The sequence below is a fragment of the Chelonus insularis genome, unplaced genomic scaffold (assembly GCF_013357705.1).
Source record: "Chelonus insularis isolate UGA/USDA-ARS -01 unplaced genomic scaffold, ASM1335770v1 contig_34_pilon, whole genome shotgun sequence".
NCBI classification, from domain to species: domain Eukaryota; kingdom Metazoa; phylum Arthropoda; class Insecta; order Hymenoptera; family Braconidae; genus Chelonus; species Chelonus insularis.
The window spans coordinates 3,500-21,018 of NW_023276514.1; the positions used below are offsets into that span (position 1 = coordinate 3,500).

At 29.3% G+C, this 17,519-nt stretch overlaps 1 protein-coding gene across 2 annotated transcripts; it reads right to left on the reverse strand.

Annotated features, from left to right (window-relative positions):
* Window positions 1–7,986: 7,986 nt before the first annotated feature.
* LOC118066573 (uncharacterized) lies at window positions 7,987–10,843 on the reverse strand. Of its 2 annotated transcripts, none has more exons than XM_035082691.1 (8): window positions 10,551–10,843; window positions 9,662–9,916; window positions 9,351–9,587; window positions 9,018–9,278; window positions 8,861–8,929; window positions 8,549–8,773; window positions 8,281–8,455; window positions 7,987–8,202 (listed from the first exon to the last, which is right to left on the reverse strand). In XM_035082691.1, exons 1-6 carry the CDS (start codon window positions 10,558–10,560, stop codon window positions 8,709–8,711), a joined length of 897 nt encoding a protein of 298 aa, XP_034938582.1. In that variant the 5' UTR covers window positions 10,561–10,843; the 3' UTR covers window positions 7,987–8,202; window positions 8,281–8,455; window positions 8,549–8,708. The 2 variants fall into 2 exon arrangements, with proteins under 2 accessions (XP_034938582.1, XP_034938581.1); XM_035082690.1 differs by lacking the exon at window positions 10,551–10,843 and adding an exon at window positions 10,081–10,528.
* Window positions 10,844–17,519: the final 6,676 nt, after the last annotated feature.

The window sequence follows — 17,519 nt, forward strand, 5'->3', positions numbered from 1 at the left end:
GAAACGAATGCTGAAAAAAGAAAAGATGATCCTACCTGGAGACCAACATCATAATATTTTTACATAAATAAATAATAATAATAAATTCCAATAAATTAAATAAATTGTGTGACAGTGAAAATAAATAATAAAATGTCAAAAATCTTTTTTCAATTTATTCGGCGCTGTTAGGTACGATAGAGATCAATAGATATCTCTCTGCTTCACTCGCACTCACACAAAACTTCTGCGCACGCGCTGAGTATTGTAAAGCGTAAGTGCGAGTGAAATGCTCACGCCAACCGTAAGTGTGACAAAAACACTATACGGTGAGTGAAGAGGGGATGTTTTGGCCTCATACTGGTTGCTTCAAAGATTCAGTAGTGTTAAATATTTTTTTTAACAGGATTTCTTAATTTTAAGATTTGAGCATACTTCAACTCTTCCGCAGAGAAGTCGTCCTGTTTTCTTGCCTTCTATGGTTTATAAAAAATAATTGAATTAACAATATTAATGAGACTTGATCATGTGACTTCCAAGTAATTTGCCTTTCATCATTCATTATAAAAAATTGAATCATACGATATTAATACAAATTAATTATGTTTTTGTTGATTACTTGAGAAACATCTTCAAGTGAAAAGTACAGTGATGCAAAATTGTTAACCTTTCTTTTTAGTCCGATGTTTTAATTGAAAATCTAAGCATTCTTCCACTTCTCCCTTGAAATGTCGTACTCTTCATCTTCCTTCTTTGTCATGAGTAGTCTGAGGTCTCTATGCATTAATTTTAAAAGAGTTCGAAACAATTTTTTATGCAGTTTTTTTTGTAAATACTAATGAGAAGAGCGTACGTGTCAAATGTTATTGTTTGGTCATGATTCTTGCTATTGTTTATCAATAGTTGAAATTTTGCAAAGTGCATTTTTTACACTCCACTTCTTTTCTTTAATATTTTTCTAACAATACTAATAAACAATTTTCATAAACAACTGCTGGAAAAAAATAATTCCACAATTTTTTTTTTATGAATATCTTTCGTTTCAATTTTTGTAACTTAATTCATCTTTGAATTTTTCTTCTCAACTCTATCGTAACGCTCTTTGGTTTTTATTTGTTTTAAACAAAAATATTAATTATGGATTTTGTAACGAATACTTTCATGTAATTTTTCGTGCTTTTCTCGATTATATCATTCATGAATTTTTATTTACATTTCTTTTATTTACATTGATCTTTGGATATATTCTTTGTTATAAACAATATGATTGAAATAAAAATTTCTTTTAAGAATGTTAACACACGAAATAATCGTAAACACTTCATGGTTTTTTCTGAAAATTTCTTTTACTCCATAAAATATGTTATTACATTTCATTCATTTATCTTTTTACATTTTTTATATTTTTTAGTTAACAATAAAAGCCGCGGAGAACGTATTACTCTTCTACGGAATAGTTGACGTATGCTCGCATCTTAAAATGAGGAAATAATGTTAAGAAAAATATTTTAGATTCCTGCATCACGATGGTATTGATATTAATATAATTATTAATTACTCGAGAGTCACATAATCAAGTTTCATTAATATCGTATGATTCAATTTTTTTTTATAAACAAATGAAAGGCGAGGAAAGCGTACTCCTTTTTTGGGATATAGTCGAAGTATGCACACATTTTTGAATCGAGTGATTAAATAAAAATAGAAATACATTCAACATTTCTGCATCACTATGTTATCGATACCGATATGTTTATAAATTACTTGAGAGTCACGTAATTAAGTCTCATTTATATTGTGTGATTCAATTATTTTCATATCTCTCTGCTTCACTAGCACTTACACAAAATTTCTGCGCACGCGTCGCGTATTGTAAAGCGTAAGTGCGAAATGCTCACTCTAACCGTAAGTGTGACGAAGACACTGTACGGTGAGTGAAGAGGGGATGTTTCAGACCCATGCCGGTTACTTCAAAAGTCTTTCCGAGCTCGAAATTCAGCGCGAGAATTTTTCCAAGTTCTACGCGCTTCAAATGTTAGAAAAATTTTATCAATTTTAGGTGCCATAATCATATACATAGATCGATAGAAAATTTAATTTCCTGTCGATCTAGCTATACTTTTTGAGGCATTTTTTCCGATTTTTTAACATAAAAAAATAATTATGTGAAAGAGAAAAAATTTTTATTTCTTACACAATTATCTCAAAACATGTAAATATGTACATACATGTTCTATACACCTCTGAGAACATGTATGCCAATTTTCGCACGTTCGTGATGACCGGAAGTCATCCATTTGAATTTATAAAGGTCAAAAAATTATTTTTCTGAGAGAGAAAAAATTAATAAAAAATTCTCGCGCTGATGAATTTCGAGCTCGGAAAGACTTTTCGAGTAACCAGCATGAGGCCAAAACATCCCCTCTTTACTCACCGTATAGTGTTTCTATCACACTTACGGTTGGAGTGGGCATTCCTCTCGCACTGACGCTTTATAATACTCGGCGCGTGCGCAGAAATTTTGTGTAAGTGCAAGTGAAGCAGAGAGATATGTATTGCTCTTTATCGTATCCAACGGCACCAGAAGAGGAAAAGCGCGCTCGAGGGCCCAAATATTAAAACCTGTATAACTTTTAACAGGTAAAAAATAGAGCACAATTTTGCATAGATAAATTGTTTAATTTTTAATTCTGCAGATTTTGAGCCCAAAATCGGGCTGATCGGTGCATTTTTTCAACACTTTTAAAATTACGGCATAGGGAATTTACACTGCTTTTGGTCTGAAGAATTATTTATATTTTTGATGAGTATTTAATAAACATGTAGGAAAATGGATAGTGAAATAAATCTAAAAATAGTATATCGTTAAAAATCATTCATTTATACAGTATTTTGATACATTAAAAATAAAATACAATTTTTATTATGTTCGCTCCATCATTAGGATTCCTGTAATTGTCTTCTTGCATATGCTGCATTCAGGAGTATATGCTCTTTCCTCCTTTCGTCTTAACATCTGATCGCAGCATAAATTTCCCATGCATTCCCAGCATAAGCCGAGATGTCTACATGGGATGAAGACTGCAATGGCAAAATTTTCTTTGCACCATAAGCATCTGTCGGCTGCGATTTCCTGGTCCATTTCAATGGATGTTTCGGTTAAATCTAAAATATTATTTATCACATTTTAATGTCCTATCGTGACCGATGTTACGAATTCCATAAGTTACGAATTTATGTTCATTATATGTATTTACTCACCAATGATTTCTGTTTCTTGCTGTATGGATTGCTGATCATCTGTTATTCCTGGTGTTCTGCGTTCTTCAGTTAAATCTGAAAAAAAAAATTTGATTTTGTATTCATTAATTTCAAACATTTGTTATCTAATATTTTTTAGATTGATAGTACCATTGTTCTTACTTACCAATAATGCTCACTCTATCATTTGTCGGTGGTGGATGATCATGTGTCCTTGTGAGAAAGTTTTTGCCTGTCATTGTGCATCGCCATAAGGGAATATGACAGTCCACACAATGATAGGGCACTAATGAACTAACTTCGTAGGATGGATTTTTTTCAAATATATAATTTTTATGGTAAATCCGATTTCTCAAGTATGGAACATCACGATCTTCTGAAGAAAACATTGTTACTGCTTCTTACTGAATAGGTAACGAAATACTACATTTTACTGTGTCTATTGAGGATGTTTTATACCCACTCTGACGCTACCAATTTTTCTTCCGGGTGTCATCACTTCTTAAATCAACCAATCGGAAACTGCCGAAGACGGTAGTGTACTACGATTTGTCAATAGAATAGCGAATGGCTCATAACGAAGGATAGGGAACGCCTCTCTAAGAATGGTATCTTTAAAATTTGAAAATCATACACTTCATACACTTGGTTACAGACCTGTATGAAATTCGTTATTTGCACTCCTAACTTTCTTGCAAGATCATTAAGTTATGTTTTCGTCTGATTTATCGATTGTAAAGATCAAAGTCAATCCTCTCAATATTTTACGAGAATGCCGGTCTTTTCTTAGCCGTTTATCGCTACCTACAAATGATTAAATTATACAATATGTACAAAATTGATTATGTTTTTCTTAAGTCAGTAATGAACATATTAATGTAAGAAATATAGTATTTAAAAAGAAGAAAATAACGATGAAGATTAATCAAAAATCAACGTAATATCGAAGTTATTCTTTAAATGCATTTGTAGACTGTCACCAACACGCTAAAAACGAATATCATTCTGAAGACTTATACATAAGACAACTGAACAAATGATTTATGTGAAGGTAGTAAAAGTTAATTGACGAAGATGGACAAAAATTTATAATATAACTAAATATTAAGCCTGAAAACCGTAGCTTAAGAGCTAGAAAGTGAGAAGTACCTTCATCAAAATTGTCATTAGGTCCAGCGTCTAACTGTGACTACCATGCGGGCTCAGGTATCGAAGGTTTCAGACGTCCTTAGATTTTTATATCTTGAAAACTCAAGTAATGCTAATGCGTTCATAAAAATATTGAGTTGTCATTAGCAAGGTGTTTGATTTAGAGGCTCAATGTTGAAAAAAATTTCTATAAATCACCTTGACAAATTATGTATCTCATTTGTAATTATATGCAAGTTTTGAGGATTTTATTCCCAAAATTTGAACACGAAGTAGTTCAATACTGAACGAACATTGTTATGCGTGACTTAGGATGCAAAATTGTTGACGTTTTTTTTAGTGCGATTTTTAATTTCAAATTTTAAGCATTTTTGTGTGAATAGTCCCTATGCTGGTACGCATCAATTTTAAAAGAGTTGAAAAAATTTTTTGAAAATGGTTTCTCGTTGAGATTGACCAGAGGAGCATTTGTGTCAAATGTCGTGGTTTGGAGATGATTTTTACTATTATTTATTAACAATTAATATATAATATATAATGATGTACAAAAATGTATAAGTATGTACAGACTTGTTCCCCTTCCATAAATGAATTACCAATCATTGTCGTTTCTATTGTTACCTGCATAACTAAACTTACCTTCCTGTAGGAGATACTACTCGTTTATGGTCAGTTTCACCCCATACTTTGACATAGCTGAAACATTTATCTTTTGTGCAAAGTGCAAGGTACTGTTGAATAATCGTGAAAAATTTGTAAAAAGTGTTGGTGAATTTGTTCATTAAATAATTTTTTTGAGTTGAAATTTTATTATGCCGTTCAAAAACGATTTAATACCCTTCGAAATCGAAAAAATTGCAATGGCAATTATTTTCATGTACAATTGTTTAGATATAAATAATCTCGATAAACTCCTAGAACAATTGTATCATGAATCTTACAGAACGGTTGAAGGTGCATGGTTCCAGATATGCAAACATATTCTAAAAATAAGCGATAAGACAGTTCATACACATGTACAAAAATGTTATGGCAAATTTCGTCACAACCGCGAAAAAGTTAAAAATGCAATTATTTCGCATGTGACGAACATTGCTATTAAACAAAAAGAAGCTCAAGAAAGATTATTTTCAACATCAGGAGGATATCCGGCAGATTTTCCAGATCTCCAGAAATCATGGAATAATTTCAACATTCAAAAAATTGATTTCCAATCGCTGGACCACACATTATCAGTCAATGAAAAATTATTGACTGATAATGTAATCAACAGTTTTGCTGCAATTTTTGTTGAAGAAGCAAAAGGAAACGGAGCGGATGTCACACTTTTAGATAGCATAATAACGTCACAATTAATTTACCATTCACTAACAGATGGATTCTCCAAATTCTTATGGCGCCAGGAGTTAAAAGACAAAAATTTTTTAATTTTACCTCTTCATGAACCTGGAATTAAACATTGGACACTAATGATTATTGATATCAAATCCAGGTTCATGATTTACTTGGATTCATGTCATGGAACGCCCAAAAATAATACTGTTTGGAAACTAATGAAAATGATCAATATATTAGTGGATGAATCATCCGAAAGCAATGCACCTGAATGGCAAATTTTTGCGCCCAAGGATATTCCAAAACAAGTGGATGCATTTAATTGTGGCGTTTTTGTATGTATATGGATTTACATAATATGTAACTCGGTGGAGTTATATTTCGACCAGCAAAATTTAGAGTATGCTCGAATGGGAATAGCGAGAGTACTGAATAGTGTTGAAGAAATTGGCACCACCAAAAAAGACAAGAGAGATGTAATATCGAAGGAAAATGTTGAAAAACTAAAAGAGTACATAAACAAGGATACCTGCCAAGAAATGCCAACCATAATAAGCCATCATCCACCGAATTATAGGAATACTATGAAATACTGTGCGTATCTGTTGAGGAAATAATAGTTATTAATGTAGTTTACGTTTTTTAAAATGATTGTTTTTGTTATAGAATAATACAGTAGAGTAAGTTAAATGCTAGAAAAGTAAGAAAAAAATTGTACAAAAGTAATAATAATAAAAAAAGATAAACAGCATTTGTCTCTTCTAATTCATTCCAATTGTATTGGATTTTCTTTAGTCTAATTTCTTAACGATAAATATTAAGCATTGTTTAACTTAATCCTAGGAAAGTTATACTGTTCGTCTTCTTTCAATCGTTGATTCAAAAAAAAAAGTTGGTACGATATAATAAAAAGGAATTATATTTGCTATGATTTATCGATAAACATATCAGTATTGAAAACATAGTAATGCATATTTGTTAAGTATTTTTTTTTAACCTAATTGATAATTCGAAAATAGAAACATATTTCAATTATTCCTTAGAAGAGTCAAACAGTTGTCTCACCTTCTATGGTTTATTAAAAATAATTGAATCATACAATGTTAATAAGACTTGATTATGGGACTGTCAAGTAATTAATAAACATATTAATATCAATAACATAGTGATGCAGAAATGTTAAATATTTTTTTTGTAACCTGACATCTTAATTTTAAGATTCGAGCACATTTCGACTACTACTTGAAGGAGTCCTAGTGTTTTCTCGCTTTTTATTGTTTATAAAAAATAATTGAATCATACAATGGTGATAAGACTTGACTATGTAACTGTCAACTAATCGATGAAAATATTAATATCAATAACATAATGATGCAGAAATGTTAAATATTTTTTTTTAACCTGACATCGTAATTTAAAGATTCGAGCATATTTCGACTACTACTTAGAGGAGTCCTAGTGTTTTCTCGCTTTTTATTGTTTATAAAAAATAATTGAATCATACAATGTTGATCGGACTTGACTATGTAACTGTTAAGTAATTAATAAACATATTAATATTAATAACATAGTGATGCAGAAATGTTAAATATTTTATTTTAACCTGACATCTTAATTTTAAGATTCGAGCATATTTCGACTACTACTTGGAGGAGTCCTAGTGTTTTCTCGTTTTTTATTGTTTATAAAAAATAATTGAATCATACAATGTTGATCGACTTGACTATGTAACTGTCAAGTAATTAATAAACATATTAATATCATAACATAGTGATGCAGAAATGTTAAATATTTTTTTTTAACCTGACATCTTAATTTTAAGATTCGAGCATATTTCGACTACTACTTGGAGGAGTCCTAGTGTTTTCTCGTTTTTTATTGTTTATAAAAAATAATTGAATCATACAATGTTGATAAAACTTGACTATATAACAGTCAAGTAATAATAAACATATTAATATCAATAACATAGTGATGCAGAAATGGCAAATATTTTTTTTTAACCTCCCAGGTAGAATATAAGGCTTGAAAAATGCTAGCGCCAAACTAGCCTTGTTAGACTATATTATGGCGCAAGTTAGGCAAGTTAGACGAATGCTAGATCGTTTTGTAACGCGGAATACGTCTAGCAGTAACCTCGAGAATAATTCTAAAGGCAAGATAACGAATTAAGCTATCAGCAATATAGAAAATTCAGTTTAGGAGAAATTTTTGTTTATTGATAATATATAATTATAGAATACAAATTTGCTATTTATTGGAAAGTTTTGTATTAAATTGAATAATATAATATAATTATAGTATTAAAAAAAGATTTAAAGACCTAAGAATTAGCAGGATCGGATACAACAGCAGTATTTTTTCCTTTTTTAATTCTATCTGCACGATGACCGTCCCAATCCTTTGAATTAGTAAAAGCATTTCCTAATGCAGACATCACTTTTTTTGGAAGTTTTTGTAAACGAGAAGCTAAGGAATCTGAAAATTGATAAAAATCCTTTATTTACTGAAAAAAGCGAGTATCTGAGTAAAATAAAAATGCATTTTATTACTAACCTCTGATGCAACTACACAAATTGGGGGCTTCACAAGAAAATACTGATTTCTTTTCCATTTGTCGTGTTGCAGTAAACTGCATTGCTAATTCTCGTTTGAAGATTTTTTTAAGAACTTCAGTAGCATTTACAGACAACGACTCGTCTAAATCAATCAATGAATTGATTGCATTACTCTGCATGATGAAAAAAAAAAATAAGAAATGTGAATATTTCTATAAGATTATTTTAAAGACTTAACATAATTTTAAATTCAAATTTTACGGTACCAATTTTATTTTAAAGTTCTTATCATCTTTCTAGTTGCTTTTCGACTTCTTGTAATTTGTCTATTTCTTTTATTGGAAAATCAGGCCCAAAGTGATCAGCTATTCTGTTACTTGAGGTACATCCAAGTTTATATTCAAGAGTATTTTCAATTCGATGGATTTATGTAGTTTGTGCTTTTGATTCAACCTCCAAACAGGTTAATTTTTCCATCAATTGTATAAATTCTGAAAAAAAAACCGTTCTATATTGTGAATTCCGAATCACAAAGCTAAATATAGAAATAAACGTATATATGGGTAACGATTACGTACGATCTTCACTAAATCCAGTTGCACTTTTGAGATTATTTTCTTGATTGCTTACACTTCGTCGATTTATGTCTGAAATCATTTCATAAATATTTGTTTAATTACCTTAATCTTTGCTGATAATAAATGTATATATTTAGTATCAAACAATATATCGAACCTGATACAACAATTGCACCATTATTATCAATATATGCATCAATAGAAACTGCTGGGTCAAAAAATTGTTGGCCAGATTCAGTTTGTTTCTCAGAACAAGAAGCCGGTGTAGATGATTCAATATTTTCGGTCATGATATCACAAGCATTATTGAGTGGTTTTTGATAAACAGATTTTTTTTTAATGTTGGATTTCTTAGTTTTATTTTTTTTTGATGATTCTTGACTTGATGAAGATTCAGCTTCAGAAATATCCGAACCACCTATATTATATATAGGAATAAATTAGTTGAATAATTTAATTTCAGTACAACGTAATATAAATATTATCTAACCATGTGAAGACGTTTGTTCTGATGATGAATTTTTATCCATATTAGATGAATGTTCATTGTTATTACTTGTATCCATATATTTTTTCATCGCAACTAGATTCTCTTTTAATATTTTAGTTTTTACAGCTTGTTCCAGTTGTACAGTTTTTTCAGTTGAATTAAAATCAGTATCCGTTGAGAAAGCATTATCTTTACTTTGTAACTTTTGCGCTTTTTTCTTTGCTTGTTTATAGTTATCTACGATAATTAAATATAACAGAAATAATTATTTACAACTATATTTATATACATTTTCTATTAAATTTGCTTACCGTCGTGACCCTTGATCTTGACATTATAAATATTCCAGGATTTATGTGGAGGTGATTTTCTTTTCACTATATCATCTAAGTTTTCATATGGTTCAGGAGGAAATGGGCACGTATAATGCTTTTTTTTGGCATCATAGTTTAGCCATGATGATGGTATAACATGAACACCTTTTTTTTTTGTCTTTCTACCTCTTTTTATAAATTCAATTATAACAAAATCATAAACTTCATCATCCGATTCACTTTCCTTAGTATCTAGATATAGATAAACCGATAAACAGAAAAAATTTCCAATGAAATATTATCAATCACGTACAGAGAACGTCTTCTTGTCTTAAGAATATAACCTCAACATAGAATTCATGTTTCATAATTCTTTAGTTCGTTTTTTAATGTAAAAATAATCATTAACATTTTACCTGAATCATTAGATATTGATTTCGCCATCGTAGGATCAACAATTTTTTAATTATTATTCAATTTTATCAAGAATATTAAATAAAGAACGCCGTGAATAACGCGGGAAGTCGATCTCGGCTTCACACAATAGCGTCCAACACTCGGCGTCCGAGATCTCAAAAGCTCTATAGTTCATATTTGTCCCACTAGAGTGTCCATAACCGCAAAAATTAAATATTTGGCAAATAAAATATATTTATCATATTTTTTTTTATAATTATTATTTTTTATGTTGAACTTTGTACCATATGTAAATTATATCCATAAAAAATGCGTTATTCGTGTAATAACGGAATTGCAAAAGTTTTTTCCCTTTGATTTTGTCGGAAATTCAGACGTAGTTTTATTATTTTTGTTTTCACTCTATTTATACAAATATCTGTTACTCGAGACGAAGGTTTAGTATGTAATTCATATATATTTAATATACCTGAGTCCATAGGATCGTAATAAGCAGAATTTTTCACTTTCCAAAATACACCTTTTAGACGAATAAATCCCTTCTGCCGAAATATTTTTTTTATCTTGAAAATTATATAATTTTTCAAAATTACAATGTTATTTGGTGGAGTCTTCGATAAGTAACAACCGTGATATTGGATTCCCAAAATTTGACTATTATTTTCTTTTAAAATCACGATGTTTTTCTTTAGTGGTGGTGGCTCTCTAATTACAGATTCTTCATGTAATCTACGAGCCAACTGTGCAATGGATCGATTCGGAGATCTTAAAATTCTTTTAATTTTTCCTAAAAGATTTTCATAAGGAAATGCATTCATTCCTGCTAAGCAACAATTCATATTATCCACATCATCAGAGACATGAATCAAATGATGCATATTAACAGTAGCAAACTCATAACCATATATTCCTTGTGCTTGTAAAAAAAATATTATTAAACAACGTTTTGCATATTGACTACATTTGGTTGCTGTTTCTTCAGACCATAATATTCGAGAGGCGATATGTAAGAGTAAAAAGTTGACATATATTTTAGTGTGAACAATGTTTTTCAACACTATTGGACCTGCATACATAAGAAAAAATTTGTGCTCAGTAGCCTTCCATTTAGAAACGTCAGATAAGGTTCTCAGCTGTCTTTGAAACTCGCGAGGGATTTGATGTTTTATAGATTTTAGACGACGAGATATTTCTAGTTTATTTGCTGCACTTAATGTTATTGATATAGAATGTCCAACGTGTGCCTGTTTTTTTTTATTTGAACACCAGTAGTCGACCAATTTTGCATTTGCTCCAAGAAACCCAAGATGCATAAAATCTAATACAAATGATAATATCATATTAATTTTTGGTTTAATCAACATCAATGGTGAGGCTTTATGATGATGATCAGGGTGTAAAAAATTACGGAAGGTATGATTTGTTCTCAAACTATTATTAATAGATGTAAATGTCATGTTTTTTCCTATACTTTGTCCAGTTATGTTACATCTTTCACAAGAATGAGGACTCAAGTGTCCTTTAGTACATTTTAAAAAAGCTCTTGCAGGTGTATCACATATAAAACATTTTATTACAATATTGTACTTATTATTGTCGATTTTGATACCTTGATTGTTTAAGAAATTAATTTCTTTAATAAATTTCATTAAATATTCTTCAACATTCATTGGTTTTGATGCTCCACAATATAATAATACTACAAAGGGCTCATAATTGACTAAGTTGGAATAAATTTTACACAATAAGGGCCAAATATGACAAGAACTGGATTTTGATAAAGAAAGCCCATCACAATTGAACTGTAATTCAATAACATAGTTTTTATGAGCATCAGTATTTATACTTCGCAAAATATTAGTTTCTATACCAATATATGCAAATGTTCCAATTGTTCCATTACCATCTCTCATTTCTTCTATTATATATTGAGCATTATTGGTATCTAAAAATGTTTTGGCACACGCAGGTAAACTGGGAAGTAATCTTGAGCGAAGAATTTTTAAAAGAGGATCTAGATGAGCGTGAGGAACTCGATGTTGTATGGCCCAGTATCGAAGCTGATAAATTTCTATAGGCTGGTTATTTTCTGAATTAACAGGGAGTTGATTAACTGGACAATCACCATTGAATTCATTTATATTTGCTACAGACTCATGTTGACTTTCATTTAATTTCACATTTATTTCTGATTCTTGAAATTCTGTATTTTCATTACTGTGTGTCGCTACTTCTTCATTGTTGTTGGAAACGTCTTCGAATCTGAACGCACAATCTTCTACTTCACTTCTTGACGAGGTTAAACAGCTACTTTCATTATTCGTTTGATCTTGACCATCATTCAGAACTCGGTTGTTTATAGAATTTCTGAGAGCTTTTAATGCTCGAAATTTACGTACCCGCAATAATATTAATCTGCGTTTTGTACTAGAATTCATGATGTAACTCACAATGAAATTCATTGACAAATATATTTTTTCACACTTAATGATTATGAGGTTATGTTCATAACTTCACAGATAAGTAAACATTCTCACTGGCGATTAGCTATGTCGATCAAGCTTATGGATACCTATTTTATCAACCTAGCATTTCGCGACATATTTAACAGTTTCATCAAACTTCGCATAGTAAGTAGGGAATAGGCTTGCTGCAATCCTGCATAATACTCATGGTTGAAAGCTTTCAATTTTAACCAGTGTCTAGCTTAGTTTGCAAGAGAAAAATGAATCTGGCAATTAACTATAAAGAAATAGCCTGCTGCTAGATAATTTTTATCATAAAATAATTATAAAACCTATCATAAGTAGCATCAAGCTAGCGCCAATATTTCAATTGCGAGTCTCGAATGGCAAGACAAAATTTGGCTTGCGGCTAGTTTTTAACTGTTCTTGTCAATATATTATTCTACCTGGGCTGACATGTTAATTTTAAGATTCGAGCATATTTCGACTACTACTTGGAGGAGTCCTAGTATTTTCTCGTTTTTTATTGTTTATAAAAAATAATTGAATCATACAATGTTGATAAAACTTGACTATGTAACTGTCAACTAATCGATGAAAATATTAATATCAATAACATAATGATGCAGAAATGTTAAATATTTTTTTTTAACCTGACATCGTAATTTTAAGATTCGAGCATATTTCGACTACTACTTGGAGGAGTCCTAGTGTTTTCTCGTTTTTTATTGTTTATAAAAAATAATTGAATCATACAATGTTGATAAAACTTGACTATATAACAGTCAAGTAATAATAAACATATTAATATCAATAACATAGTGATGCAGAAATGTTAAATATTTTTTTTTAACCTGACATCGTAATTTTAAGATTCGAGCATATTTCGACTACTACTTGAAGGAGTCCTAGTGTTTTCTCGTTTTTTATTGTTTATAAAAAATAATTGAATCATACAATGTTGATAAAACTTGACTATATAACAGTCATTCGAGCATATTTCGACTACTACTTGAGGAGTCCTAGTGTTTTCTCGCTTTTTATTGTTTATAAAAAATAATTGAATCATACATGTTGATCGGACTTGACTATGTAACTGTTAAGTAATAATAAACATATTAATATCAATAACATAGTGATGCAGAAATGTTAAATATTTTTTTTTAACCTGACATCGTAATTTTAAGATTCGAGCATATTTCGACTACTACTTGAAGGAGTCCTAGTGTTTTCTCGCTTTTTATTGTTTATAAAAAATAATTGAATCATACAATGTTGATCGGACTTGACTATGTAACTGTTAAGTAATTAATAAACATATTAATATTAATAACATAGTGATGCAGAAATGTTAAATATTTTATTTTAACCTGACATCTTAATTTTAAGATTCGAGCATATTTCGACTACTACTTAGAGGAGTCCTAGTGTTTTCTCGCTTTTTATTGTTTATAAAAAATAATTGAATCATACAATGTTGATCGGACTTGACTATGTAACTGTTAAGTAATTAATAAACATATTAATATTAATAACATAGTGATGCAGAAATGTTAAATATTTTATTTTAACCTGACATCTTAATTTTAAGATTCGAGCATATTTCGACTACTACTTGGAGGAGTCCTAGTGTTTTCTCGTTTTTTATTGTTTATAAAAAATAATTGAATCATACAATGTTGATAAAACTTGACTATGTAACTGCCAAGTAATTAATAAACATATTAATATCAATAACATAGTGATGCAGAAATGGTAAATATTCTTTTTTAACCTGACATCTTAATTTTGAAATTCGAGCATATTTCGACTACTACTTGAAGGAGTCCTAGTGTTTTCTCGTTTTTGATTGTTTATAAAAAAAAATTGAATCATACAATGTTGATAAGACTTGACTATGTAACTGTCAAGTAATTCATAAACATATTAATATTAATAACATAGTGATGCAGGAATGTTAAATATTTTTTTTTAACCTGACATCTTAATTTTAAGATTCGAGCATATTTCGACCACTACTTGGAGGAGTCTCAGTGTTTTCTCGCCTTTTATTGTTTATAAAAAATAATTGAATCATACAATGTTGATAAGACTTGACTATGTAACTGTTAAGTAATTGATGAAAATATTAATATCAATAACATAGTGATGCAGAAATGTTAAATATTTTTTTTTAACCTGCCATCTTAATTTTAAGATTCGAGCATATTTCGACTACTACTTGAAGAAGTCCTAGTGTTTTCTCGTTTTTTATTGTTTATAAAAAATAATTGAATCATACAATGTTGATAAAACTTGACTATGTAACTGTCAAGTAATTGATAAAAATATTAATATCAATAACATAGTGATGCAGAAATGGTAAATATTTTTTTTTAACCTGACATCTTAATTTTAAAATTCGAGCATATTTCGACTACTACTTGGAGGAGTCCTAGTGTTTTCTCGTTTTTTATTGTTTATAAAAAATAATTGCATCATACAATGTTGATAAGACTTGACTATGTAACTGTCAAGTAATTGATGAAAATATTAATATCAATAACATAGTGATGCAGAAATGTTAAATATTTTTTTTTAACCTGCCATCTTAATTTTAAGATTCGAGCATATTTCGACTACTACTTGGAGAAGTCCTAGTGTTTTCTCGTTTTTTATTGTTTATAAAAAATAATTGAATCATACAATGTTAATAAGACTTGACTATGTAACTGTCAAGTAATTGATAAAAATATTAATATCAATAACATAGTGATGCAGAAATGTTAAATTTTTTTTTAACCTGCCATCTTAATTTTAAGATTCGAGCATATTTCGACTACTACTTGAAGGAGTCCTAGTATTTTCTCGTTTTTTATTGTTTATAAAAAATAATTGAATCATACAGAGTTGATCAGACTTGACTATGTAACGGTCAAGTAATTGATGCAAATATTAATATCAACAACATAGTGATGCGGAAATGTTAAATATTTTTTTTTAACCTGACATCGTAATTTTAAGATTCGAGCATATTTCGACTACTACTTGGAGCAGTCCTAGTGTTTACTCGTTTGTTATTGTTTATAAAAAATAATTGAATCATACAATGTTGATAAAACTTGACTATGTAACTGCCAAGTAATTAATAAACATATTAATATCAATAACATAGTGATGCAGAAATGGTAAATATTCTTTTTTAACCTGACATCTTAATTTTGAAATTCGAGCATATTTCGACTACTACTTGAAGGAGTCCTAGTGTTTTCTCGTTTTTTATTGTTTATAAAAAAAAATTGAATCATACAATGTTGATAAGACTTGACTATGTAACTGTCAAGTAATTCATAAACATATTAATATTAATAACATAGTGATGCAGGAATGTTAAATATTTTTTTTTAACCTGACATCTTAATTTTAAGATTCGAGCATATTTCGACCACTACTTGGAGGAGTCTCAGTGTTTTCTCGCCTTTTATTGTTTATAAAAAATAATTGAATCATACAATGTTGATAACACTTGACTATGTAACTGTTAAGTAATTGATGAAAATATTAATATCAATAACATAGTGATGCAGAAATGTTAAATATTTTTTTTTAACCTGCCATCTTAATTTTAAGATTCGAGCATATTTCGACTACTACTTGGAGAAGTCCTAGTGTTTTCTCGTTTTTTATTGTTTATAAAAAATAATTGAATCATACAATGTTGATAAGACTTGACTATGTAACTGTCAAGTAATTGATGAAAATATTAATATCAATAACATAGTGATGCAGAAATGTTAAATATTTTTTTTTAACCTGACATCTTAATTTTAAGATTCGAGCATATTTCGACTACTACTTGAAGAAGTCCTAGTGTTTTCTCGTTTTTTATTGTTTATAAAAAATAATTGAATCATACAATGTTGATAAAACTTGACTATGTAACTGCCAAGTAATTAATAAACATATTAATATCAATAACATAGTGATGCAGAAATGGTAAATATTTTTTTTTAACCTGACATCTTAATTTTAAAATTCGAGCATATTTCGACTACTACTTGGAGGAGTCCTAGTGTTTTCTCGTTTTTTATTGTTTATAAAAAATAATTGAATCATACAATGTTGATAAGACTTGACTATGTAACTGTCAAGTAATTGATGAAAATATTAATATCAATAACATAGTGATGCAGAAATGTTAAATATTTTTTTTTAACCTGCCATCTTAATTTTAAGATTCGAGCATATTTCGACTACTACTTGGAGAAGTCCTAGTGTTTTCTCGTTTTTTATTGTTTATAAAAAATAATTGAATCATACAATGTTACTAAGACTTGACTATGTAACTGTTAAGTAATTGATAAAAATATTAATATCAATAACATAGTGATGCAGAAATGTTAAATTTTTTTTTAACCTGCCATCTTAATTTTAAGATTCGAGCATATTTCGACTACTACTTGAAGGAGTCCTAGTGTTTTCTCGTTTTTTATTGTTTATAAAAAATAATTGAATCATACAGAGTTGATCAGACTTGACTATGTAACGGTCAAGTAATTGATGCAAATATTAATATCAACAACATAGTGATGCGGAAATGTTAAATATTTTTTTTTAACCTGACATCGTAATTTTAAGATTCGAGCATATTTCGACTACTACTTGGAGCAGTCCTAGTGTTTACTCGCCTTTTATTGTTTATAAAAAATAATTGAATCATACAATGTTGATAAGACTTGACTATGTAACTGTCAAGTAATTGATAAAAATATTAATATCAATAACATAGTGATGCAGAAATGTTAAATATTTTTTTTTAACCTTATATTTTAATTGTTAAATTTGAGCATATTCCGACTATTTGTTAGAGAAGTCGTACTGTTCTCCTTTCTTCTGTGGTCTATCAAAAATAATTGAATCATACAATTTTACACAAAATTGTGCTCTATTTTTCACCGGTAAAAATTTATACAGGTTTCAATATTTGAGCCCCT

Coding starts and splice junctions, on each gene's coding strand:
- LOC118066573 (XM_035082690.1), bottom strand. CDS start 10,108: ATGGCGAAATCAATATCTAATGATTCAG. Junction 9,588..9,661: donor CAAGATCAAGGGTCACGACG/GTAAGCAAATTT, acceptor TAATTATCGTAG/ATAACTATAAACAAGCAAAG. Junction 8,930..9,017: donor TGGTGCAATTGTTGTATCAG/GTTCGATATATT, acceptor AAATGATTTCAG/ACATAAATCGACGAAGTGTA.